The sequence below is a fragment of the Musa acuminata genome, chromosome BXJ1-7 (assembly GCF_036884655.1).
Source record: "Musa acuminata AAA Group cultivar baxijiao chromosome BXJ1-7, Cavendish_Baxijiao_AAA, whole genome shotgun sequence".
NCBI lineage: Eukaryota > Viridiplantae > Streptophyta > Magnoliopsida > Zingiberales > Musaceae > Musa > Musa acuminata.
In genome coordinates this window covers 9,660,001-9,687,304 of record NC_088333.1, presented here as the reverse complement: position 1 = coordinate 9,687,304, position 27,304 = coordinate 9,660,001, and the positions used below count along the sequence as shown (strand labels likewise).

Below are 27,304 nucleotides of genomic sequence, written 5' to 3'. Positions count from 1 at the left end.
AGCTAAACCTTTTTAGATCTTCTGGTTCAGTTTTTACATTGATTCTGATAGTAATGTAATTGTTTTTCCACTCTTTTGTGGCTTCACATGCCATCAAGCATATCCATTTTTTTTGGCAGTACCAGAATTTAAAGATGATAAAAATCTTGCTAGGCTTGTTGAATCGGTGATTCCTTTACATATGTTCAAATCACCCAAATGTTTCAGGAGTATATAGTCTTTGGATGTCATATCTGTTCATGATGTTAGTATTGGTCTTTGACAGATGAAATGGTTAATGTAATCACAAAGATGAATAAGATGGATGATATAACAAGTTCAATATACAGAGAGGAGTAGACTAGTGAGAACTAAAAGGTTTCTGACAGTAGTTGCAGGCTTCAATTCTTGACCCATGTCCAACAATATCGTGTTACATTCTACAACTTAGAAAGTTTGGTAATATAATTAAATAATAGAAAGGAAATCAAGACCTTGAGGATTGCAAAAGTATGGAACTAACAGATAGTGACCAGCAATGTTGCCTGGCTGCTGCTCTTTCAATGTTATAGATTTTCATGGTGATTAATATTGAAGAGAGCACTTGTTTTAGGTAACACCATTGGGATTCTCAAGTACATTTATATGGTTTTAGTGAGAGGAAAATTTAGCTTTTTTTTTAAACTCCAAATGTTTTTTGTTAAAACAAGGTGGATCTAGGTTTTAACACATAATATGGTTTTCTTTCTGGTCAGGCCTGCAGTGTCATGCTTTAATAGTTTCAACAAGTGTTCAAGTTTAGGTTATGAATTTTAAGAAAAAAGTAGAAAATGATAAACAAATGAAGTAAGTTGGCCAACAAATTTATTGCACATCAAGGAATGAAATTCTGGGTATTGGATAGTGTGGAGAGGAGTACAGGCTCACAACTCCTTGCACATCCTAAAAGGCACTGGCCAAATATGTTAAAAAGTTGGTTCTTGTCCAGACCGATAAATACCTGTCGGGTATGAACCAGTCCAGGTGAAATTGAGGTTCTTGCTGCACATAATTATTATTTGTGATAGGATATTTTCTTCCTATCGGTATCCTTTTCTCTAGGTAGGAAGATATCCAGAATGGTGAAAAGAGAGATGATAAAGTAGAGAGGGGAGAGAGATGATGTAGAAGAAAAGAAGGTACAGAAGAACTCTTGAAGATGGAATTCTGTTGAGAATAATATTATAGCTTTCATAACATAGTATTTTAATTTTGAACATGTGCTTTTCTAGGTCATTTGACATAATATATGCTTGTCCTAGGTATATAGCTTGTTAATATGCTATCAAGTTTTTATACTTGTGCTTTAGATACTTATGTATTCTTATATTATTGTTTTTTGGTACATCCTTTGCTACCTAGTTTGGCGCTTGGAGATGCCTTTATTTCTGATCCTTTTAATGGACTGGGAGTTGAGTTCAATGGCATGAGACTTCAAAAACAATATAATAGTAGCAGCAATAGTATAAGTAGTAGCATCAGCAGCATAAGTAGAACTTCTAGTGAAAGTGAGCATGCAACGGCTGTTGGGGCTGGTGATCTTGAAGCAGATGCTGACTCTCTCACATGTAGACAATCTGGTTTATCTTCCAATGATCAGTTTGAGAATGATGGCCCCAGAAAGGTACTGTTGATGCCATTTGGTTTTTTATTTTTTCATTTAAATATAAGAACTGGCAATCTTTGTATAATTTATCTTGATACTTTTGCTGAAATGGCTCAATTATTATTAGTCTATTTTTCCTGATTTTTACCTAGATACTCATGTTCAGATAAAATTGGCATCCTCATTATCTGTCTTCTTCATCGAATTGTTAAGTTCCTGTTTCTTGACCGAGTCAATGCTTTGGAAGTTCTGGTTCACCCTTGTGTTTACCACTCAAATCTAGTAATCAAAATTTGCCTGGATCTGTGTGTTCCAAGTGATGTTTACTGATCCAGATATTGACACTTGGCACAGGGCTTTTCACCCGGTCATTCTACGAAGCAGGTTGCTGCCTGTTGCTGGACCTGTATCGCCAATTAAGATTTTCAGCTACTTGGTTTAGACTCTCAAATATTAAACTCTTTTTTTTTCACTGAAATGCTGCTCACAATTTGAAAAGGTTGGGATAAATGCAATAAAAGTGAAGAAAATGAAAAACAACTTTAGTCTTTAGATGTCAGAACATTTAACATCTTCAGAACTTTAAAGACATTACTTCTATATTAAAATATGTGTTGGAAGAATAGAATAATATAAAATTTTGATTCCTTCAAATTAGGCTAAGATGATAATACTAAAAAAGAATTATCTCAAATTTAGATTGAATTATTTAAGAAGTATTGGTAGTGAAAAACCTATTGTTGGAGAATATTTAAATGAATATTTGAAGATGTCAAGTTAGTGCATTGCTGATAGTAAGGTCCTGCAATTGAATCCCATTTCATCGCTTACCTTTATGCAATATATATTTGAAGGACATTGATAATCTAAAGAAATTCATGGGATTATGGATGCAATGAGAGGAGCAAAGAGAGATATGATTTCAGATTGTTTTCATCTTATGTCCTCATAATTGTAAGTTATTACCGTAGTATATGAAATGAGAATTATTGCTTGTACAGTTATCCTTTATAGGAGTGGGCAAAATTACTGAGATAAGCATTAGAAACTAATTTTTAGGATGAATAGAGTAAGACTAAATATGTGATGTAATTTTTGCAACATTAATAAAATAATCGAAGGTTTAGTTAAGGTAAATGGACAAGAAATTTCTGTAACAAAGCTTAGTGATTTAGGATGACTGATAAAGGCATTCTTCATAAGTTTAAGTCAGATAATCAAAGTGGAGAGAGTTAAGTTCTTGTGTGATCTTTGTGAGCCCTTTAGAAAAAAAAAAGGTGAAATAATTGTAAGGCCAGTCTAGCTATATTATTGAGAATGTTGAAATGGATGTTTTGGGTTAGCAGAAAATATAGAACAAATATTTTCATTTGTGAATAACTAGGTCTAAAGAATATATATAATGGGAAATCATTTAAGGTGGTATGATGTGTTCAAAGGAGATTGTATATCCTAGTCAGATGAGATAATTTGGTTGGAATTAGCAATGCAAGGAGAGAGAGAAGCTACCAAAGGAGATGTAAGAATGGTTTACTTGAAACAACAAAGAGATTCTACTAATTAGTTTGAGTAGTGATATTCCCTATTTAGAGCTAAATGGTGGGAGAAAGATCCATGTGGCTAGCCTTAAATAGTTTCAACATTATGGCCTGTTGTTTTGTTGTTGATGATGATGTTGTTATTTGTATTTTGATGCTTGATCTCTAACTTGAATGTCAACATAAGGAGGATCTTATGCCATTTTTTTTTCGTTTGGTGATTTCTCCTGTATGACTGGCTACTTATTTCTGGTTGGTTAACTGCATCGGAGTTTTAAAGTAATCCTCCTTAAATTAAATCATCCACGTTAAAAATTGGTCTTATGTAAAATAAGGCATTTTTTGGCATTTATTTTTTTACCAGTTCTCTGGTAAGATAATTGATGCTTTTGATATTCTAACTATGGTTAGACTTTCCATTGTTTGCTTGAAGTTGCCATGGTAAATCTAACGATGAGCAGTTGTATTAATGTTTATATTTGTTCTTTAAATCATTGCTTTAGAAACAAGCACATGTTTTGAACATCCAGGGACATATAAAACATCTTATAGTGTGTGCTGAAATTCATTTAATTAAGTTCATGCAGCTTATGTCTGTAGAAGTTCTTTCTCACAGAACTTCTGTTCTAACACTTTTGTGGCTGCCTCCATTTCTGGACTATCTTAGGAAATTGGATCTTTAGATCTTTAATTTAGCTGTTAGTATTAGTAATGGCTTTGGCAAGGCCTTCTGTCAAAGTTAAATGAGAAAGGATTGTTCAACCCAAGGCAAACTGTTACATGCTTTTTAAATTCCTGTCATGACAATTCAAAGAAACAACATGAGTTATTCTTAATGAACTTGTCAACAAATGTAGGTTTCTAAACGTCCCCGCACAGGTGCAACTGATACATGTGTTCAAACCGGCACAGTTTTGAGTGCGACAATCCAGGATACTTTCATGTCTGACTATAGCATTGCTGAAGTAGACAACTCAGGTGCTGCTGGGGCACAAAATGCTCAGGTTGGATCTCACTGGGATTGGGATGGTGATGACAGAGGCATTGGCATGGATATCCAAACTCTTCTTTCTGAATTTGGAGGTTTTGGTGACTTTTTTGAGGATGATATTTTGGCTTTTGGTGAGGTATGATCTTATAATTTCCTTTTTTTAATTCTTTCCTTTATGGGGGACACAATTGGTAACTACCTACATCTGAGCTGCTAAATTATGTTTCTTTTATATCCATTTGTCATTGTGCTACATCTTTGTCCTGTTTGCTTTTAGTCAGCAACTTCAGATACTAGAGTCACAAACTCATAATTTGTTACTGATTATTGGCTAATTTTTATTGTTCTCACTGGTGGCTAGTTTCTTAGGAGACATTTTTTCCACCAGACATACTGCTGATTCTTATGTATGCAATTCCTTTTCTCGTGTGAATCTAATTTGTTCGTAAAACATAAATGCTTATGATAAGTATGTTTAGACAAATAGCAACTTTATTGATCCTCTTTTTGAACTTTACGTTGCATTGTTAATGTTCTAAAAAATTGTTGGCCACAAATGATCAGCTGAGATGCTTCCCATTGTCATGGAGTTTGTAAAGAAAAAAAAAAAGAAGTGACTACAAAAGTTGTCCATGCATTTCATCAAATGAATAAAATATTAAAAAAAATGTAAATGTTATAACTTATATATATACTTTCTATTTGATTAGGAGAATACACTGGTTATTCAGACCTGATAGCAAGATGTTCAAATAAAAAGGAAAAGGTCAGATTGTTTTAGTAGCTTTGACTGCCTAGGTATAATTGGAGTATTGGACCTTAGAAGATTGTTTTCTTTCTTCTTTATTTTCCCTTATATTTTGGAAGGGGGTTGAGGAAAGGAAAAGAAGGGGCAAAAGGAAGTATTGCTTTCCTCTGGTTCGTTTTGGTAATGACTGTCTCATGCTTGCCTGATGTTAACGCAGTTTCCTTTCTCTTCTTCTCACTTTCTTGGAAGATGGACCTCCATCTTGGTTGCCTCAAGGAGCAAGCCACAGAACTTGATCTTTTTTTTTTCAGTTATCATTTTGTGCACTCTGGAAGAGTTTGCTCCCCTGTCTTTTGGGGTTAAGTGACCAAATTAAATAAGGAGTTGGATAGTGCCTAAATGCTCTTGTAGGTGTTGGTCACAGGATGGACCATTGAGTGCTGTAGTGAGGCCTGCAGAATTAAAAAACAGTGCATCAAACTCAAAGTTAAGACAATGCTGTGGCTTGGTTTGGTAAAAACACTTTTCCACCTGTTGATTGCATCGATCATTTACTATAGCATTGGCTTGGTTTGGTAAAAAAAAAAAGTGATTTATCTTGGATTTGTGGGGATATTTTCTAAGACACTAATACAGTAGATGCCTTCTATTTAGTAATAGTTATAAGTGAGTAGCTGCATGTGACGTTAAGAATGTGAAAATAATTAATCCTTGGTTGGAGCGAGTGACTAGAAGAACTGGACGATCTGCTATAAGAGTGGTAGCTAGCTGTTAAGTAATATAAATGAAAAAAAAATGCACACTTGCACAAATATTTTCAGAAAAAAATTCATTTGAATGAGGAAAATAGAATGCATTTTAGATATGTTATTATGTACTAATATCTGAAATCAAAATGTGGCTTTTATTTATCAGCTCAAATTATGGAGCACTTTGTAAAAATGATTAATTAATTTTGTTGAAATATGAAAATTAATGTATTAAAACTGTCATATGAATTAGTGAATGAATTAAAGACATGGATCTAAGCATGATCAATTTTTGGGTGATTCTTGGATTATATGTACATTGAACTGAAACGGCACCCAAGATTCTAAGACTCGATTAGAAAACCCCATATAGCAGCATGATCTGATGTTGACATTCTTATTTTCGTTCCAGCTTAACCATTGGATTTCTTGCACTGGACTTTATGCTAGAGTAATGCAATGCCATCTGCATGCATTGTGATTCAGTCTAATACAGACTTCGAGATGTTGCATCACAAGAACATTCAATAATTACAACTTGAAAGAGAATCAATCATGTCTGTATGGTACATGCAACATGAAAGGGAATCAGTCACTAGTTACCACACTTGAAACCCTGTAAACTAGGTGAGGTTGTGTATCAGGAAATTTTATGGTTTACAGATAAACTCCTTGAAACTTTGTATTGTTTCTCTCTTGTCAATTTCTCTACTAATGAAGGATTGTACTGAGGTTCTAAAAAGCAGATGCTGTGTGCAGTGGGCGAGGTACTACATAAAACGTGGCATGATAAGCCATATGCTGCTGCATGTGTAGTTTAATTAAATTATTTAAGAGAATATTCAATTAAATATAAGCAAAATATACAGTCAAGTCTAAATTACCAATAAATAAATATATCTATCAAGATCAGATCAGAAGAGTTTTTTGGATGACAGTTGTACTGACTTGAGAACTAATTTGAATGAAGTTATAAGGAATGATCAAGGATCAAAGTGATCTATGCCATATTATCAATGGACAATATACAAGATAATAGTAATGGTTGAAACAATAGTAATGAGGAAGAAATGTAAGCTAAATATATAATGACATTTCAGGCTTATGTGAATCAAATATTTATGTATATTTCACATATCTGACAATTTGCGGAGTGACCCTATGACTGTACACACGGAGCATTATAGGTGATTTTTTGGAACACTGGATCAAACCATCTCCATCTTAGAGAGAAACATCTCTTCCATTAGGCCTCTATATTAGAGAAATAAAAGCATGTAGAGGTGCAAGTATAAAAGCTCTAATTAGGGGTCCCAAACTAGGGAGCCAAGAAACAACACAGGAGAATATGATCAACAGATTCAATTTGAGCCTCACAAACAGGGAAGACTCATACTAGATCTATCTCCTTTTGGGCGGCACCTCTTACAAATTGAACTTTGTGGTTGGCAGTGAGCCACTTGAAACATTTGGCTTCGAAAGAAGAGGGAGATGACAGAAGTGATCACTTAAATGGAGTTAACAGAAATCTGTACTCAAGACTTCTTTATAACCAAACTTGCACAAGATTGTCTGGTCAAAAGGAAGTCTCAAATAGTAGCAGGAAATTGGGTAGGGCACTTTATCAATTTTGCAAGACTTCTATCCTTTTCTATGGTCATATAGATAAGTTTTGTACAAGTATAATGGCTTTTCATAAATCATAAAGCTTATCATTTGGCATGTATTATGTACAGCTGATTCCATATTTAAAATTTTGGAGCTTGTCATGTTGAATATTTATGTGTGAATTTGTAATTGGTTGCATACACCGCTGCATAGGCAATAGATGGAATGCACTTTCGTGATTGCCAGTACATCATTTCTTCTTTTTAAATATTAGTTAGTCAGTTTCTTTCTTTTTTTCAAATGACCTCTCTTTACCAATTGTATATCTTTCAATTTTGTAACTTCAAAATATGCATTTGTAATGCTCTAGGTGATGGAATCAGCGAGGATATACATGTTAACAATTTAGGGGCTTGTCTGTTTGTACTTTAAGGATTTTTAATAGGTTCACTAGGCATTTGCTTGAGGATTGACTCAGCGAAGCCTGTGAACCTTTAGCTGAGGCAAGGTTTAAAATGTAAGCTTTGGTGAACCTTGTCCATATGTGTCGCTAAAGTGCACCTTTGATAACATTGCTTGTGACACTTTTTGTATTTTCTTTGGCCTGGGCCTGATTTAGAAGCAGCAGTTTTAATAGATCAATTTTATCTTCTTGTTGTGTGATTTTGAACTCAATTTTTTCCCCAACCAAAGATAAGAACTGGGTGTTTTTATTATAATTTATTAAGCCCATTGACAAAATTTTCTAATTTTCTATTTATTTTCCAACCAAAGATATTAACTAGGCATGATTTCTCAATTTTTTTAAACCTGTAGCAATGCTCTCTCTTCTCTCTGTACTTTAAAATTAAAGTTAGCTTGACTAGAGTAGTTTTTTTTGGTTGATTGTAACAATGATCTTGATAGTATATAACTTACTCGAACTTCTTCTGATAGCCGCCAGGTACTGCCGAGTCTCAAGCCCTTATATTTCCGGCTGCTGAATTTGGAGATGTCACTAGCAGTCCATGTAATGGGGTCATGGAAGTATCTGAGCAGAATATTTGTCATGCTGGTCTTGCATCTCTAGAAGGCTTTAACCACCAGACGGTGATCCATACAGAGGAGACAACAGAAACAAAATCAGATATTCCAAAGGATACCAGGTTGTCATCTCATGCTGAGTCAGGTCACTCAACTGGTAAGTTTGATTATCTGACAAAAGCAGAAGCTATGATGACGTTTGCTCCAGAATATGCTCCTGTGGAGACCCCTAATAGTGAGTTTTCTACAACTATTTTTAGAAGCCCATATGTTCCTCGATCTAAAATGGTTGAGAGCTCCAGTTCTAGTTCTAGTGCTTATATGTATAATGCCATGCCACCCCCTTGTATCGAGTCATCAGAAGAAAAGTCTGACAAACCAACAAAACTCACATTGTGTGAACTGGGCCACGAAGGAATTTCTTCTGTCAAATCTTCTAAATTATATACACATGTAGCTTGTGGAATAGAAAAGAAAAACAATAGATCAGTTAATAGTGATGTGACTTCAAACAATGGGGAAGGATTGTCTTCTATATGTGGCGTGAAATCAATGAATGCTGCCTTGACATTCCAAAAGAAAAGTGAGCACATGTTGGAATCTGCTGGTTTCTTGATGCCTGTTAAGACTGTGCTTGCAACAGATATCGAGTGCATGATGTACCAAACTGCCATGTGTAAGGTAAGGCATACGCTATTATCTCTTAGGAATAAAGTCTCTATGGGGTTGAGAAATGCCATGTCAGATTTGGTCCAAAGTGACTCAAGTGTTAAATCAGATATAATGACAGTCAAGCATGAGTTAAGGAAGAAGGATAGTATACCAGTCAGATTAGCTGGTGATATTGATGGTGGAATGCAAGATGGTACATTTACCACACCAGTGGGTGTATGGCGTTCAGTAGGAGCACCTAAGGCCACAAAACCTACACGTGTTTGTGAGAATTTGCCTTCGATGCCACTCAATAATTTGAGTGATGAAGGCATAAACTTCCATGGACAAAGGCAACCACTTCAGGATCTTCTTGATGCCATAGCCTTCTTAGTACAGCAATCTACTTCCTTTGTTGACTTCTCCCTTGATACCAATGATGGTTATGGTGCATATTATTGGCTTGGTATACAAGAACAGAGGAGGCGCGAATTTGCATGTGGTCCGTCAATGATTCATGCAGGGTGTGGTGGACTTATTTCCACATGTCATTCCTTGGATATTGCTGGTGTCGACCTAATTGATCCGCTTTCTGCTGATGTGAGCTTCCACTTAACCTCTGCTTGTGTGCTCAGAGTCTTTTTTGCTGCTTTATTATTTTGCATTTAGTTACTCATATAGGTAAAGATAATCCAGATGAACACAATTTGTTTTCCCTTTCCGTAGGGCACCAATATCTTTTCTTGTGAATTTATATCAATTCTAAGAACCAAAGTTGCCGTTTTCTGCGTGACATTCTGATCCATTTATTGATTCTTTTGCTCAAGACATAAGCCAATCTCAGTATACCCCTATATCATTTGTCTAAGTTTATTCTAATGTTTATCTCATATGTCATAATACTGTTTCAGAGCTCTGTATCTTAGATAAGCAGCAAAGGTCCTGAAGATGGTGCTAATGACTCCATGTAGGGATAAGATTCAAGTATAGTTTTTTGCTGAAAAACTGATAAACAACAAATAACATAAAATTTCTTTTTCAAATTTTGTTAGCAAGATGCGGAGAGTGGTGCTGCATATGGCTGTTTAATAAACTACATTAAATATGTCCAAGTTTAACTTTTAAAGAGGAAAATAAGGGCCTCATGCTTATCTCAAATTGTTGAATTCCAAATAGGTTGAATCCACGGTGGTTAATTACTCAAAGGAATAGCTCAGCAGTGACTATGCAGCAAAGTATTTGCTGCTGCTATGTAGGAAACTATGAAGTATGGACTACAGTAAAATGGATGCTATTACACTGTGTTTAACAGAAAGGTACATAAGGGGGAGTGATAAGCAGAAGAGAGAAAAATATAGAAGAGAGAGAGAAGATGGGTGAGAGAGATGCCCAGCAGAGTGTTAAGGCACACTGGCCCCAGGAAAAGCATGAATTTTGAATCTCAGGTTATCAGACTACCTACAAATGTTGAATGCCCACTCATTTGATGTATTATTGGATTAATCAGCCAATTTAAAATCTTTCTAATATGAACATAGCTAATGTGGTTCTACTTTCTAGACTGGAACTAACCAAGATTATTAAATTTTGTCAGTTGTGATGTTTAAATAGAAGACAAAAATCATTCTCAATTAAGTGGAAAAATAGAGAACTGATATGTAGACAGAACAGGAAACAACTAAGTTGATTCAAAGAATGAACCTAAGCTATTCTAAATCCAAGGTTTTAGTTCATTTTCACGTTTGATTATCTTATTCAAAGGGTCAGTATATTGTTTCATATACTGGTATCATTTCAATCTGATAGATTACCAAACCTGTATTTTGATATTTAAATTGTTGCCTAAATGTGTGCCAGTTCCAACTGTATCAATTTCTGTTGTATGTTGTTGACATATAACCATTTAAATATCATGATCAAGGACATATGTTAAGGATCATATTTGCTTATCCATGGAAGTCAAAATTTGGCATATTTTGTTTATGGTGAAACTAATGTGAAAGGAGGGGTTGTGGTTAAATATTTTGCAATATAGGTACAGAAAAACATTTTGAGATTTGAATTATGGAAGCTACCCAAAGATGGTAGAGAATTTACTCAAAATTTGAAATATGTTGATTATGGCGAAACTAAATTGGAAAGAGGGGCTACTATTTACCTTTTTGCAAAAATGGTGCAGAAAGATTATGTAACTTGAACTACGGAAAATGCTAAAGGATTATCGAGAATGATTGCCAACCTGTTTATTGTTTTGTCTAATTGCTGACTGAAAGGAGCTCTCTTTTTGAAAGATGGTGTTAGTTTGCAGATAAATAAAAAAAAGATAGTAACTATATCCAAAGCATTGCATCTACTCTCATGATGCTTGCCCTATATAGAAAAAGGCGAAGAATTTGTAATTTAAAAATAGTCAATTAAGAAACTTAAAAGAATAGATTGTAGTCTCTATGAATCTTTAGTTAAGGGCTCTAGAATGCAGAATTGCATTTGCTTTTGTTCATTCTTTTGCTTATATCAAAATTTTGAAGTACAAAGGTTAATATTTGGTGGACCAAAATTAAATGCATTCTTCATTCAATAGGTGAAGTCCTTGGATTCTCTTATTAAATCACTATGTACCGGCAGATGAATTAACATGTTCCACATCTTGTGGTTCATTTTGTAGGCTGAGTATATATAATTTCCTTTGAGATCTTCTACCATTATGAAAATTAAATGAGTTCATGATTGATAATTGAAGTTTAAAAGAGCTCTAATTGGAAACTTGATTATATTGCGTAAGGACTATTGTTAAAGAAGAAAATCACAAAATCTTTTTCACTTTGTTTACATCAACACTTGGTGATGAGTAATTACGTATTGAAGTGGTGTCATCACTTAGCATTCCAGCCATTTTGCAGTAAATGCCACCATGATATCCCATGTTGTCTCTGTAGGGCGCATTCCCTGGTATTTTATTGATGCATGATCGTCTGTAAACAACTGTTCCATTTGTTTTTGACCATTTGATATTTTGGTGAAACTATGTTGTAACATGAATAACCAGCACCTTAATTCTTTTGGTCCTAACGATTGATAAATGCAAATGCCCTTATCGCAACTAAAAATTGATCAAGGTGAAGGTCACTTGTTTCCTTCTGAGCTATATTGCTCAGTTTTGAAAGTTCCTGTGATACTTGTGTCGACACCACATGATGTAATGTTTCAATGGTGAATTAAGATGTCAACTCAGACAAAGATCGGTTGGACTTGGTTCAGGGTGGAATTGTTGGAGGATCTTAGTGAAGTTTCATGATGTTCATTGAGTTTGATTGATGACTCAATGAACTATTTGAATTGTTTAATCAACTTTTCTAATATGAAGATTGACATGTTATAGTATGCAGTCGTTAATATATCTTTTTTGAACTGTTTACAGGTTCAAGCATCATCAGTCATGAGTTTGTTGCAGTCAGATATAAAAGTAGCTTTGAAATCTGCATTCGGAAATTTGGATGGTCCATTATCTGTAATTGATTGGTGCAGAGGTTGCAGCCATTTTGTTGATTCGGGAACCCCGGGAGATGGGAATGAGCCTAGAGATTCATCTGGTGCATTTTCTCTGGTTGGTGAACCAATAAGCCCGCCCCAATCAACTGGTGGTTCATCTAGCACAAGAGGTACATCTGGCTACCCCTACAAGGTAACTTTTCCTTAACATGTCAACTGACTTAAAATCCATGACAATAGATAGAGCAAGAATTGATGAATCATCACAACAGCGATTAAATCAAGAGACATGCAACTTGGAAGCAGAGCAGCAAAAGGGCTTTTCACGGTTCAGGCCGACAATTATGGTGCTTCCTCTGCCTGCCATACTTGTTGGGTATGCTTTTTTGTCTGTTCTCTATGTATTCCAAAGTGATTTTATCTTGAGCATACTGGTTAAATATCCATCTAAGGAAACATAACTTTCTGTTTTTCAGGTACCAGGATGATTGGCTGAAAACATCAGTTAATTCACTGCGTCTATGGGAGAAGGCTCCTTTAGAACCATATGCTTCACCAAAGCCGGTAAGTCTGTTGCTAGTTATCATATATACACATTTGTCTTCTTCTCTGGTGGGCGTTCTAAAGCACTTTGTATTATGCTAATGTTGATGGGTGATGACTATTGCAGGTCACTTACTATGCTCTATGTCCAGATATTGAACTTCTGACTTCTGCAGCTGTGGATTTTTTTCAGCAGTTAGGGACTGGTAAGTTTCTGGTCTACTTTCAGTATATATTGATTTGGTTCATTAGTCATGTTAAATGCATAATTTGATTTGATGAGACCCTTTCTTTTTCTGTTATTGTGAAGCATAATTTTTATTGATGTGAGATCAAACATGATTAGGATTCGACAACTAAGCCAATATTAGTTGCCTCTAGTTTAGACTGAACTGCTTCTAGCATGTGCAAGTTTTGGTAATGAATTCATAACAGGGGTAATCCTGATTGAATATAACTTTTTGGTAATACTACTACAACTTCAGGTTTTTGAATCTCTGAAAATTTGAAGTTCATGGTGGTTATTTTAGCAATATCCTGCATTTTCTCAGTATCTATATAATATCCTAAATTCCTAATTACAACACGAAGGTTTACAGATCCTTTGCTTTTGTCAAGAATTTTGAATTAAGCCTTAAAACCTATTTTCATTTGACTATTCCTGGGGCTTATAATATCTTGAAGAGCGAAGGATGAAGGTGTATTTAAACACTCAAAAATGTCCAATGACCGATCGGATGGGTTGAAGAGACTGAAATCTGATTTTTATCGATTGGTACACATGTACTGCTTGTTACACATAAAATACCGTGTTGTCACGAATTTTGCTGGTTTTACCTAAGTCGTGTGGAACCTTTGTGTGTTCGTCTGCAAAGGGTTAGTCTTCTTGAAACCTCATATGGTCTCTTAAGGACACGCAAAAGAGAAGACAGGTTAGAGGAAGCGTTTAGCTCGAGATCCCATAGTCAAATATTTCAGTAAATACTCGATAGGCAATGCAAATTACAAATATAGACTTCGCAAGCTTTGAACGATCACATGACAAAGGGTTTAAAATGATTCGTCATGATAAAAAATCCTCACAAGTGCTCAAATGATACTGCTATGGAATAAGATATCAAATTAGCCCTAAACACTACTCCAAAGGCCTATCCAGCTATGTGCTACTTGTGTAGCTCCAATGTGCTTTGTTGGCTGACAGTTTGTAACACTCTACGGAGCTAGAAAACTCCCAAAATAGTTGCCTAGATAATCTTTTTTGAGCAATCTTGCCTCTATGCTACGACTGCACACAACCTGCATTGGTAGGACTAAGACGGCCATGAAAGCCAACAAAAATAGGGTTGTTAAGTCTACTGCAAGCCCTCTACATGTCGTGCAGAGCATGTACAAAACCGAAAGATATGAACATACACAAATATTACATCAAACACCCTTTGTATAGATTTGTCCGCGACATTGCGGTACACTTATACAGAGCTTGGGCCATTGTGAGCCAATCACTGGTGGAAATTGCGAACCTTGCTTTAGATACAACCTGTGATTGTTTTCTGATATATGTTTCAATGCAGTATTTATTGTTTTTTAGACTGAAAACACTTTTAACTTTGTGAATCTTGTTTATATTTATCAAGAAATTATGGAAGACAACCCTAAAATGGGGCTCTTTAGGGTTTTGGCTAGCTGAAATCAGCTGTTCACTGTTCTGCAGTGTGTGCTGACATACTGTGCATTAGTACACCAACACTTCCTGGACCCATGCCAATCTGGCCATGGACCCCCCATGGGTTTGGTACCTGAAATGTAGAACCTTACTTATGACCATATTAGATATATCCAGTGAAGTGGGCATAGTTTGGTCAGTGTAGGTGCTATTTAATATGGTGCTTTGTCACGGTATGACAAGCCATTATTCCTACACTCAGAGAAGTATGTTGATGTTTGCCCCTCAAAGTTGATAGTGGTGTTAAAGTAGAAGCCACTGTAGTAGCTAAATATATTTTGAAGCTAAGTAATTTTCTCAAACATAATTTTTACCTTTAAATGACAATATATCAGCAATATTTTGGGACAAAAAAGCATATGCTATACTGTTTTTCAGAGTATTAAGTGATCATGTTATTAAGTAATTAGTCACTTTATAGTACAAACAATTACAATTTTATGTGGGCACTTTGTTACATGTTTTTAATGTTTGTTACTCATATATCTTTGTTCTGTAATATCCTCCTTTCTTAATTTGATCCTAGCTTTTGTAGATTTCTTTGCTTGTGTTACCTTTGAGAGATTATTCTTCGTACAGAGATTTTACTCTCTTTTCATTATTAGTGTGATTTAATATTTATCTGTGATGTCTTATGATCTTTATCAGAGTTGACATTTTGACATAGTGACTTCCTAACTGGACTTTTTTGGCCTCCTTTTCTCTCACAGTTTACGAGATATGTAAATTAGGGTCACATACACCTCATTATAGTGGAGGACAAATGGAACAGCCCACTGGGGCTTGTATGTCTTCTGGGCTTGTTCTTGTTGATTGCCCCCAACAAGTGAAGGTATCTAGAAATCATGTGAACATTGTCAGCTCAATCAGGGATTTCTTTTTATCTCTTTCAAAGAGTTGGAGGCCAAAGAGTTTCATCAGGTCGCTTACAAAGGTTATCAAAGATCTAAAGCTTGCTTCGAGTTTCTCAGTAAATCAAAAAGAATGCAGCAGTGGGCCTTGCACTGTATGTATTTCTAGTCTTCTACTTTTTTAAATTTTACATATTTAAATTTAAATTTTAAATTTCACTCTAGTGGCTGAAATATAGGACCCGATTTGAAGCATAGGGTTGCGTTTTTGTGATGATAGTGAATTTAGGTTTGGGTTTGGGTCATTTAGACCTGATAACACATGGGGTTCAGTTCTTACCTCTTAGGAATCTGTCAGTGATGCATATTGCCATATTAAGTAGCAATAGCCAAATTCCTGCCTCTTAGTGCTTTTTGATCTAGTGCCAAAATTTTTTTGTTTTTGAAGAAATATTTGACTTGTATCATGTATCATCTGGACCTTCAAATTTTGCATGCTAATCAATGTAGTAGCCAAGCATTTTGATACCTGAAGAGTTTTCCCTCGTTTGATTCCTCAGTAATTTGTAAAAATACAGACGAGATAAAGTATATTATTGGTTTTTAATAAATGCAAGGGGAAATTATTAGTATTGGTTGAAAGCAAGGAGTGAAATGAACTGACCAAGAGAAAGATAAAATGGTGTAAATAGATACATATGCAGAGGAAAAAAGGCATATATTGTCAGTTTTGGTTGCAATCACTGAGTGAACAGAACTGACCTAGAGAATGGAATATTAGTATTTAAAGATGAACTCACTCTTGCAAGGTCACACCCAAAATAGCCCGACGCATAGGTAAAATCGGCCTCATACTAGTTCAGAGAGTTTTCATCTAGCATTTCATAGCTTAAGCTTTCAGTATTTTATAGCACTATTTTAATTTCCTCTGTCAGTGAGGTTCTTCATTCTCTTTCATTTTCTGCACCATGTATGAAATGTATTCATGAGCACAAGAAAAAAAAAACCCATGCCTTTATTGTGGATAAGCCTTGTGTGATATGCTTTCGCAGTATTTATACAGATTAGTCAAGGTGATATTTGATATTTGCCTCTAGAAAAAGGAGGATATTTGGCAAATTGCTTACACACATCTAGTAAAATTAACTTTAAAATCTGACATAATTGGATCCAGTCATTGTTGATCTGATGTTAAACTTTATGTGCTTTGAAATATAACCACAGAGAATTTTCATCTTCAATCATTCATGTTCTTTTTTTTTGTGATGGTTGTATACGACTTATATGTCAATGGAATTCACAGTTGATTACAGCTCAAATGCCTTTCTTATCTATGTAGGTAGTGTACGTTGTTTGTCCTTTTCCTGAGCCCAAGGCAATTCTGCAAACATTGGTTGAATGCTCTTCTGCTCTTGGGTCAGTTGTTCTCTCGCAAGATAAGGAGAGACGATCTTTGTTATACTCTCAGGTTGCTAAGGCCTTGAACTGTACTGCTGCTGTAGATGAAGCATCAGCATCAAATGTCCTAATGCTCTCAGGGTTTAGTGTTCCGAAACTTGTTTTGCAGATTATTACTGTGGAAACTTTACTGAGAATTTATAGGCCAAGCAGTGAACTTGCAATTCTGAAGGATATAGCTTTCACTGTATACAACAAGGCTCGAAGAATCCCACGGGCTGTTTCAAGCAGTGATATGTTTCAAAATTCTTCTTTCTCAGGGAGATCTCAATCTGGTCTGATGCATATGACTTCTTCGATACCAGGACTTTCAAAGGATTGCCTTGTTCCTCGAATGTCTGGTCCATCTCTTTCAAGAGAGGGTGAGATTGATGCTGCCTTGAGGCCCGGCCCATGGGATAGTTCATGGCAAACATCAAGGATTGGAGGATTAAGTTGTGAGCAGAATAGATCTGCAGATTTGTGTGGTCTAGATGATGCTAGGTTCATGTTTGAGCCACTTTTTATTTTGGCTGAACCTGGCTCTCTGGAGCATGGAAGTTCCCCTATTGTGTTTGGCAGTTCAGTTTTAGAGTCCTCAAGTTTGAAATTTGTTGATGATACTGGTGGGATTTACATGCAAAGTTCAACTTCAGGAGGGGCTGCAGAGATTGGAACAGCCTCTGTTGTTGATGGTTCAGAACATGACATTAAAGCACCTAGCCTTCATTGCACTTATGGGTGGACCGAGGATTGGCGCTGGCTCGTCTGCATATGGACAGACTCTCGAGGAGAGCTTCTTGACAGCTGCATCTTTCCATTCGGTGGTATTAGTAGTCGCCAGGACACAAAGGTTCTCCAGACAATTTTTGTTCAAATTCTGCAACAAGGTTGTCAGATATCATCTTCTTGTTCTGATGCTGGTCTTGTTAGGCCAAGGGATATGATAATTACACGTTTTGGATGCTTCTTTGAGCTTGAGTGTCAAGGTATTCAAATAATTAACACTTACGTTACTTTACTGATTCTTAACAAAATTCGCAACATTATTTTTTCAGCCACCAATAAGTTTCTTATGAACAGAGTGGCAGAATGCTATTTACTCGTTTGGTGGTAATGACATCAAGAAGTGGCCTCTGCAACTTCGACGGTCTACACCTGATGGTGTTACATCAAGCAACAATGGGTCATCTCTGCAGCAGCATGATTTGGTCATGATTCAAGAAAGAAACCTACCTTCCTCACCTAGCCCTTCTTTGTACAGCCCGCATTCTAAGTCTAGCTTTACAAAAAGTGGTATGGGACAACCTAATTCGAAAAAACAGATCCTGGTAGGGCAAACAGGTGTGGATAGCTCAAGGAGTTCCCTGCAATTAGTTCAGAGCATCAGCTTAGTTGGCGTTTCTATTGACCACTCATTACATCTAATCCTTCAGGCAGATATGTCTTCATCTGGTAAGATATGCATAACTGCACGTTGTTAAAGATATATGCAATCTAATTGCATTGGTAGAAATGTGTTCTATGTTTTCTTTTGTGTTGCATTTGTAGTTGATGTTATTTATCAAGAGAATTTTGTTCTGCAGTGAAAATGCATCTTTGCTGTAACTGTCTTAAATAATAAAGCATGAATGTTAAAACTTAAAACACAAAATTGTATAGAAGGTATTTGGGTAGTTCTTTAACTTATATCATTTTGATAATAGCTGCTGATTCTTAGTGTAAATTCCTGTCTTAGCTGGGGCTTTTCTGGGTAGGTGTATATTTCATGTAACCTGGAACATCACTCCATTATTGGGATTGCTATTTAAGTTCATAGATTCCTTTGTAGGAGTCTGAAGTGGGAGAAATCTGCAGAGATTTGGCCTTATGTTCTTTGTGCCTAAACTAAGGGAGCAACATTTTGGAGTTTCTGAATAAGTCTATCTTGAAGTCATTAATAAGTAAAGATGTGAACTGTTGACCTATTTCTATTATTGGTTAGTTCTTTAATTCCTTCACTCATCAGCTTAGGTATCAAAACTATGCAAACCTTCATTCAGTCTGCTTGACTTGCAAATATCTCGAAGTGGCCACACTATCCTCTCTGGGTCAATTATTGGCCCTGAAAAACAGAGAAAATGGCCAACCGGGATTAAGCATTTCCAACTCTCCTGAATGAAGCATCATTGAGAGACAAAGATGCCAAGCAGGAAATGGGAAAGAGAGATGTTAATGATGGAGGCATTGGGATCAGGCTTGGCAGCCTCTTGTCTTGCTAGTGGACTTTTGCGCTCAGTGATATTGTGTTGGTGGTCTTCGGTTAGGGCAGTTAGCCTTGAGCAGGATGGTGAGGGTTCTAATAATTGCCGATCGTGTAAGCCAAACTGGTATCGAGATTGGGGGTTCAACATTTGAAGTTCTAGCTCTCGACCCTGCACTTCCCTTTGTGGGTGGCATGAGGATTGCTCATCCTGCCGAGGCTCCTCCCTCGCTTGAGGTATATTGCAAAGGTAACAGGCCCGCGCCCTATTCATTTCAAACATAATTCAGCCACCATTATCTGGCTAACATGAAACCTTGGGGGTTTAAAGTTGCTTTAATTACCAAAATGGAACTCGACATTAAGGCTTAGGCACTAATAAAAAACAGATGCAACAAAGCCTTTGAATCCAAATTTTTTAGGGGATAGACTCCTTGGGGGATAAAAGCTTATGTTTCCTGGAAGCCAAGAGTTTCAACAGTAATTACTTAACACAGGAGCCACAGGAAGCTTTTTCACAAGTTATAGGGTTACTCCGGAAGCATGATCTGATATCTTGTCCCAATTGACAACACTGTTCTTGTCCAGAATTGCATACTGCAGCAGTATATAGATGCTGAAATAGAAGAGCTAGTCTTATATATTTTTTTATTCTATAGGTATTAACAGGTAAGTTCCATATCAATCATTTGTACCTGATAGTTCTTTCATGATAAAGTTTACCAATTGGCAACTAGTCATATTGGCATCCTAAACTGCAGTATTGGCCAAATTTCATGCTACATGCCTGAGTCATATTGGCATCCTAAACTGTATGACACAGTCCTGTTCAAACGTAAACATAAGATTGATATCTCTATGGCTCTTGTTGAAAGATAATTCAATTGGCAACTAGTCTTGAGGAACAGATGGGGTGCAACTTTGAGTAACACACTTATCTGTCCTTGCGTTAGCATCTTGGTTGGTTACTGACTATTGAACTTGAAATGAGGTTTCCTCTTTTTAAGTCTGGGATTGCCCCAAGCGGGTGCATATTTTGCTTCTATTGATCTTTGACTTGTGACACATTAATTTTTCTCAGTAAAATGTTAAATATCATCAACATCATAATGTGGAAAGTCTTACACGTAATACCAGGTTGGAAGTCACATATGAGAATGGAGGACTAGTCTTGGGAAACAATATAACTATTTCAATTGTCAAAGATCTCCTTGGTTTGTTGGCATCATCCATTAATAATGAGGGTATAGCTGGGAGAATAGACAAAAGCAAATATTGAAACATTTTGAACCATCAAAGAGTTTATTTGGAAGCTCAGGTTGATATTTTATTCCATGCAAGCTTAATCTTATACAGTTACATATCAATTTTAAGTATCATCATACGATCTCTAACCAATGATCTTGAGATGTGCTCTCTTTTGTGACTAAGATATTAAATAGTTTCTGTGCTTGACTAGATGCTAGCTTGTTATGCCAATGACAGACTTGCCAAGAACATTTGCAGCATATATTGCAAATCTTACATATAGATATGAATTTTGAAGTGAGATTTTTTTTCTTGGGAACTGCAACAACATTCAAATCCTTCATGTTGGCATCTGCAATGCCATGAGGTTTTTATGTATCAGACAGTGATAAAGTTTTAGGCTTTGAAGTCAATTTTTTTCATTAAGCTATAGGTACAAATGTTTTATCAACATACTATTGGTCAATGTATATATGAGTGTGTCCTTGGATTAGGATTTTGTGCTATCTTGTATCCCATATACAATTTTCATAGTTGTTTTATTGATAGAAATAAACTGTTCTTTATCTATCAAGAACTTTGATTATGTCTGCTTGTGTATCGTTAAGCTTGAAGCTTGCTGCAAACTGCTGGTCACACATTAGTTGTTTGTACAGGTGGGACTCAAAGTAGTAGCAGCTCAAGTGTCACCAGCTATGTAGAAGGATTCAGTCCACTCAAGTCATTGGGGTTGATGCAAGCCTCGTATCTCCTGATTCCATCACCTAATATGCGCTGCCTGCCTCCGCTACCTTTGCATCTACCTACATGCCTCACATCAGAATCTCCACCTCTTGCCCATCTCTTGCATAGTAAAGGTTCTGCAATTCCTTTGGCCACAGGGTACATTGTGTCTAAAACAGTTCCACCCATGGGACAAGATTTGGGAGAGCCAACAAGAGAAGATTGGCCCTCTGTTCTTTCTGTGAGCCTCATTGATCACTATGGAGGCAACAACAGCAACATCCAGGAGAGAATGATCCGGGGGGCTGGTAGCAGTAATGCTGTTAAGCAAGTTAGAAATGTGAACCCGGAGTCGGTTAATAAAGATTATGAACTGGAGACTCATATAGTTTTGGAGTCTATAGCAGCTGAGCTTCACTCTCTTTCTTGGATGACAGTTAGTCCAGTTTACCTTGAGAGGCGCACAGCATTGCCTGTACACTGTGACATGCTTCTCAGACTAAGAAGGCTCCTCCATTATGCTGATAAAGAACTCATTAGGCTGCCAGAAAACGTGCTGTAAGTTTAGATGGCATTGTGGTTCCTACTTCCGATAGCAGTTCCACACCAAGATGTCACAAGATGGCATACCTCTTGATTGCACAAATTTGCAAGTTTTAATGCAGATGTAAAGTGGTTGAAAGCAGTAACTAGTCAATCGGAAATCTATGTAATGTATATTAACCATGTTCAATGGCCATCCTTAGGTAGTAAGTATTTTTACCAGACAATGTTCTCGCTTTTTCATGCCTCTGTTGTAATCTTTGGTTCAAGGGTCTAGTTGATTCCGTCAAAGCTGTTCAAGTTGATCGGATTGCAATGAAGCTGCATTATCGGTAGACCAAATGTTCGTGCTTGCTTTTTTGTTGGTCTTTTATAACTGCAGCCACGTACAACAAGGTGGCTGGATGCCAAATTGTAACAAGCCCTGTTTACGAAATGAACAAGAAAACACTATTGTACCCGAGTTACTCCGAGCTTAAAAGAGGGGAGGGCAGACGTGATCCATGTGGCTATTTAGGCCTTAAAGCTGTTTTCGATAGGCAAGGCAGAAGACACCAGGGAGTGAGGGTTTTTTAGATTGAAGTTGACAGCTACTGAAGCTAATGGTGGGACTAACATTTCTTTTGGCAGATGTAACAAATGATACATATAATTTGATTATCATATGCATAAACATCGGAATGCTGTAAATGGCCGTGTCAACATGGACTGATTGCAGAACTCATCTTGAAACGGGCATCTTTCGTGTTAGGGCTTAATGCGTGATGCAATGCAGCTCTTATTCTACAATTTCAAGTTCATGCTGGTTGGTGTTAAGGTGATACTGCTTCCGTCTTTAAGCTGCGAATAGGGACATACTCTTTGCAACCCATTTTTGTCTGTTTGCATTAGGACTCTTTTTATCATCTGCCAGAATGGAAACAAATGTAACTTCTCGCGTGTCCCACCAGTACCAAACAATGATCTTAAATATGTCATTTCCGACTATTGATACGTTTTTTGTTGTAACTTAGTGAGATCTAAGCTCCTTAAAATTGCTCTCCTGCTTACCATCGAATATATGCTTTTGACAATTATTGATCATGAACACTTGAATTATAGCGGGCTAATTTATGTCTAATTCTGTTCTTATTTTGACGATTTTGCAAGAGACTGTTATTGTACCATCAATGGATTTTCTACATTATTTCTGGACCATTTGGTTACGGTAAATGAACAATTTTCATTTAATCAACGTGAGATTGTTCATCGCAGAATTGTTTCCCAGATGCATACAAACGAAGCGTTGAGTACATTTCGCATGATCCATTGTAGCGCATTTTGGACAATCATAGTTCATAATTAAGGCTGCATAATTGAGGATTGTTCCCATCATAAGCTACAAATCAACACCTATGAAGCCTATATTCTACTTTTCTTTCTAGAAAAACACAAAATGATGAGAAATAGTACAAAAGAAGAAGAAGAAGAAGAAGAAGAAGAAGAAAAGGCCGTGTGCAGAGTCGAGCACTTAGCCGTGGCCACAGGCCAATGCAGGCGTTCGCTTCACAAAGCGGCCCTTCATCCTCGGCCGCTTCTCGGCGTTCAGCTTCCTCACCTCGTACCGTATTTTCTTCGAGAACAACCTCGTCCTCCGCTTCTCCCGGTACCTCGTCACCCTCGCCTCCCTCTTTCCATCCCCGAGGTAAACCCCTATCTCGCCTCCGTGACATGCCCGCTCTGTCTCCATTCGTCTTCCTGTCCACATATCCTGCATAAATTAACCTTCCAACTTACTGAAGAATTAATCATAGTGTATATAAGAACAATGTTTAGTTCAGTGCTCAAGAACTTACCATGTAATCAGGCCAGCAATTGTCTACATTAATTTGAGGCCGCTCGCCGTCAGTCCATGGGGAAGAGCCTTGGCTCGACCATGCCATGATAATTGACTCATAGTCAAGCCTTAGCTTGGCTTTCTTCTCCGCTCCTTGCTCCACCTTCACTGCCGTACCTGCCACTTCGTCTTCTTCGGATTCTTCTTCTCCTCTGGTGAATGGAAAACTACATTCCAAATTCAGCTCCAATTCACCCTGGCTTTCATCCTCGTCACGATCAGGCTGCTCCATCTTCACGTGCCTGGCATCGTCCTCTATGCTAAAGCCAGTGTTCTCAGCCACTGGCTCCGCCAGCTCGAGATTTGCCATGCAAAACGTGTCATCACCGCCGACGAGGTCGCCACCAAGGAGGCTTTTTATTCTCGCCGCGAACTCGGAAATCTCCAAATCCATCGCAAGGAACCCGTCCATCTTGTTGATTGTAGAAGGGGAGGCCGGAGTGTTATCCGACAACTCCACCGAAGTCTTGGCGGCGGCGTCGTCACCGGAAGAAGTAGCGTTCGAATTGTCGAGAGCCGGTGGTGGGGAGCAGAAACTGGCAAAGAGAGGATTGCGGATCGGGACGCAGTATGAAAGTTCTTCTTCCTGCTCTCCATCATCATCCTCATCCACTGACGCATCAACGAGCTGCTCCGGCAAATCTCCGGCAGCCATCATATTGGTGCGGTGCTGAGGCCGAGAGGTGCGTGCCTTGCGCTCGAATCCCTCGAGCCAACTCGGGGACGACTCGCCCGGCTCACCAACCAGACTCGTCGTAGTGAGTCGGACACGCTGGTGTCGGCGCACGAGGGAGTTGGCGGAATGCACGGAGGAGTCGCAGATCTGGCAAAGGAAAGCGTGATGAGCGGTGCAATACCACCGCGCCCGGTGGCGGAGGCAACCGTAACATGCGCGAGCCGCCTTGCCGCCCACCGCATCCGGTGAAGGTCGCTGCTGCTTCTCGGAGTCATCCATCGCTGCGGCGCTAAACTGGAAGAGATCAAGAGTGGGAGAGTTGCCGATAAGAAATATCTAAGCTGGGAAATATCTCAGAGACCTTTATAGTAGGTATCAGGAAATATCTGATTGATCCTTACCGCACCTATATAAAACCCTGCATCGGCACGCATCTTCCAGAATATACCAAGCCAATGATGGATCGTTTTCGTGGGGCCCGAGACATTATATTCAAAGTTGCTGTTTGGTAGGTCGTTGGGTCTGTTGAACAGATGTAGTTTATTGCTACAATCGCGCACGCTTTTTGGGTCAACCAGTGATGAGTGGCAGGTCTTTCACGCTTTTGCCGGATGGGAAGAGGGGATAGGAATGAGCTTTTGGGGCACACTAGCGGGGCCTTATCTCGAAGGTGATTGGCTAATGGAATGGAAGGCATCCGCTTCTCTGGATTCCTATTGGCTGGAGGTACACGGGCTGAGATTTCGTTGGGGCCCGCCGAGTGGGTATGATGGACGCAGGGCGCTGGAAACTGTACTCACCGGTCGTTCTCGGTATCGTATTTAATGAAAAGCTATTATTATTAGTCTTTCCACATCCTTAATGGATTCGCACGGTTTTACCCATTTGCGAAATCTTTGCATAGGATAAAACAAAAGCAAAATATCTGATAATATATTATGATTTAAGATTTTTATAAACTAATAACCCAAAGCATAAAAGACTTCTGTAACGATTAGTTAATGAACATCTATAACCAATGAAGGGGATTAGTTAGCTATCTTTGACTTGAAGTCTTCCAAAATTAGTCAATATCTTCACAATCTTTAAGCCTTGGAATCTTCCTATGTCCTACATATATATATAATTGAATTCTTAGGCATCCACATCATTTTAGTCCAAAATACTGATAGAATCTTTTTAGTTGAATAACGAACAAGTAACATGATTTCATGCCAGAATGAGTATAAACAATCTTTGGCTCGACATTAGTGTTATAAACATTTGAAGCTTGATATATTAGCTTTCATGGATATAGTTGTCACAATCTTGCAGGACCTTACCAAATATTTTTGTTTATTTTGAAATAATCATATCAAATAAATTATTTGTCTCCATCATCAAGCTTATACAAAGGAATTTTTATCTCCTATGGGCTTAAAGGTAATTGGATACTCTTTCTCAAAAGTTTGTGCTTCTAACTTGATAATTAGAGAAGATCCAATTCTTGACACTCTAGTAGTACCTATTTCACATGTCATAAAAAAAATTTGTGCATTATAGGTTATTTAAGTCAACACATTCTAAGCCAACCCATCAAAGATTTATGAAGATAACTATTGGAGGTTGATCATATGGAAGATAATTGCATCATTCGTCAAGATTGGCTCAACAAAGATTAGTCTTAGAAAGTCATCATAATGAAGATTTTTTACATATAGTATTCTAGTTACATTCATTTAAAGATAATAATGTCAATTACAGAACTTAAGTAGCAAAGTCAAATGATAACTACAAACCAAAAGAATATATATATATATATATATATATATATATATATATATATATATATATATATATATATATATATATATATATATATATATATATATATTCATTCCAAAATAATAAAAAAACTTAATTAAGTAAAACAAATGTCATTATAATCATTGGCAATCCAAATGAACCAAAACATAAGATGAGGTCCTCTTGACAAAGGAGAATGCCGGTTAAGAATATAGCTTCAGTTTTCACATTATCTTAAAAAATATATATGTATAAAAGTCATGATTATACTTTATGAAAAATTTAATATCAAAAATTAAAATAAAATAATACTAAATCAAATATACAATGCATACCTTTTATGCTACTCAAAAAGTCTATCTGATTTATAGGTGCACCGTCGTTAAATTCGAAAGCCATAACAATACCGATATATCGATATATATAAAAAAAATCTATAATCTCTGAATGACGGGTTCACGTGAATAAAGAGAGATACGAGAAATTTTGTAATCTCTTAGTAATATCTTGTATCCACATTTCTTTATTTAATCTTTAGAAGGTCCTATATTTTTAAAGAGCAAAGGATCTATGATAAGTAATTAGGAGACTTAATCCTATCAAGATCATCTTTTAAGAAATTCTATCATAATTTGACTTCTTTTTTATTGATTGATAATTGTAATCAGAATTCAATCATATCTATAATATATCTTATTTAATTAGATATAACATTTGTTGAATCTCGGATTTTGATGATGAAGTCAATTGTCATTTGTTGTCTAATCTATGTGTTAAGATAAGTGTGCAGGATTAACTACAATGAAAGTAAGACATGCAGCAGGAGTTGCGCCGGAGTCATGACAATGATCACGTTGGGAGTTCGAGAGCTCGACGGAAGTTCGGACAGTCGTCGGAGGTTCTGCGGGAACAAATCCGAGAAGTCCATAAGCTTGCCAAAGAAGCTCGTCGGAACTCGCCAAGTGGATCGTCGCAAGTCCAGGAGTTTGCCGGAAGTCCGCATGAGCATCACCGAGGGTTCATCGGACGATCGACGGAAGTTCGCCGAAAGAAGCGATTGACGTACCGGAGCAAGCTGTAGAAATTGTCTTAGGATTTATCGTAGTTAGCACTAATGATTAAGTTAAAAATGGGAGGTGATCCCATTAGCTTAATCTTGGGGCAATTGGACCCCTGAAAAACCCAAATTGGGCCGAATATATCAACCCATTCGGACCCTGGTTGCTGTGGGAGGTG

General features: G+C 37.1%; 2 protein-coding genes across 6 annotated transcripts in view; one reads left to right on the top strand and one right to left on the bottom strand.

Annotated features, from left to right (window-relative positions):
• Positions 1-22,455, top strand: part of LOC135678704 (mediator of RNA polymerase II transcription subunit 13-like) — a 35,071-nt gene extending 12,616 nt beyond the window's left edge. Inside the window, exons 13-23 of one of the 3 annotated variants that reach the window (XM_065191795.1) lie at positions 1,381-1,642; positions 4,020-4,289; positions 8,195-9,532; positions 12,351-12,591; positions 12,662-12,797; positions 12,898-12,985; positions 13,092-13,170; positions 15,398-15,693; positions 16,878-17,964; positions 18,059-18,430; positions 21,122-22,455. In XM_065191795.1, coding sequence (XP_065047867.1) covers positions 1,381-1,642; positions 4,020-4,289; positions 8,195-9,532; positions 12,351-12,591; positions 12,662-12,797; positions 12,898-12,985; positions 13,092-13,170; positions 15,398-15,693; positions 16,878-17,964; positions 18,059-18,430; positions 21,122-21,750 — 4,798 coding nt within the window. In that variant the 3' untranslated portion in view covers positions 21,751-22,455. Of the gene's footprint in view, positions 1-1,380; positions 1,643-4,019; positions 4,290-8,194; positions 9,533-12,350; positions 12,615-12,661; positions 12,798-12,897; positions 12,986-13,091; positions 13,171-15,397; positions 15,698-16,877; positions 17,965-18,058; positions 18,431-21,121 lie in introns of all 3 variants that reach the window. The other 2 variants (XM_065191796.1, XM_065191797.1) reach the window with 2 other exon arrangements.
• A 607-nt stretch (positions 22,456-23,062) lies between these two features.
• Positions 23,063-24,625, bottom strand: LOC135583374 (zinc finger protein CONSTANS-LIKE 6-like). 3 transcript variants are annotated; one of them, XM_065191798.1, is made up of 2 exons: positions 23,567-24,624; positions 23,063-23,481 (listed from the first exon to the last, which is right to left on the bottom strand). In XM_065191798.1, exons 1-2 carry the CDS (start codon positions 24,560-24,562, stop codon positions 23,242-23,244), a joined length of 1,236 nt encoding a protein of 411 aa, XP_065047870.1. In that variant the 5' UTR covers positions 24,563-24,624; the 3' UTR covers positions 23,063-23,241. The 3 variants fall into 3 exon arrangements, with proteins under 3 accessions (XP_065047870.1, XP_065047872.1, XP_065047871.1); XM_065191800.1 differs by having other exon boundaries at positions 23,331-23,468; XM_065191799.1 differs by having other exon boundaries at positions 23,357-23,495; positions 23,567-24,625.
• Between the last annotated feature and the right edge of the window lie 2,679 nt (positions 24,626-27,304).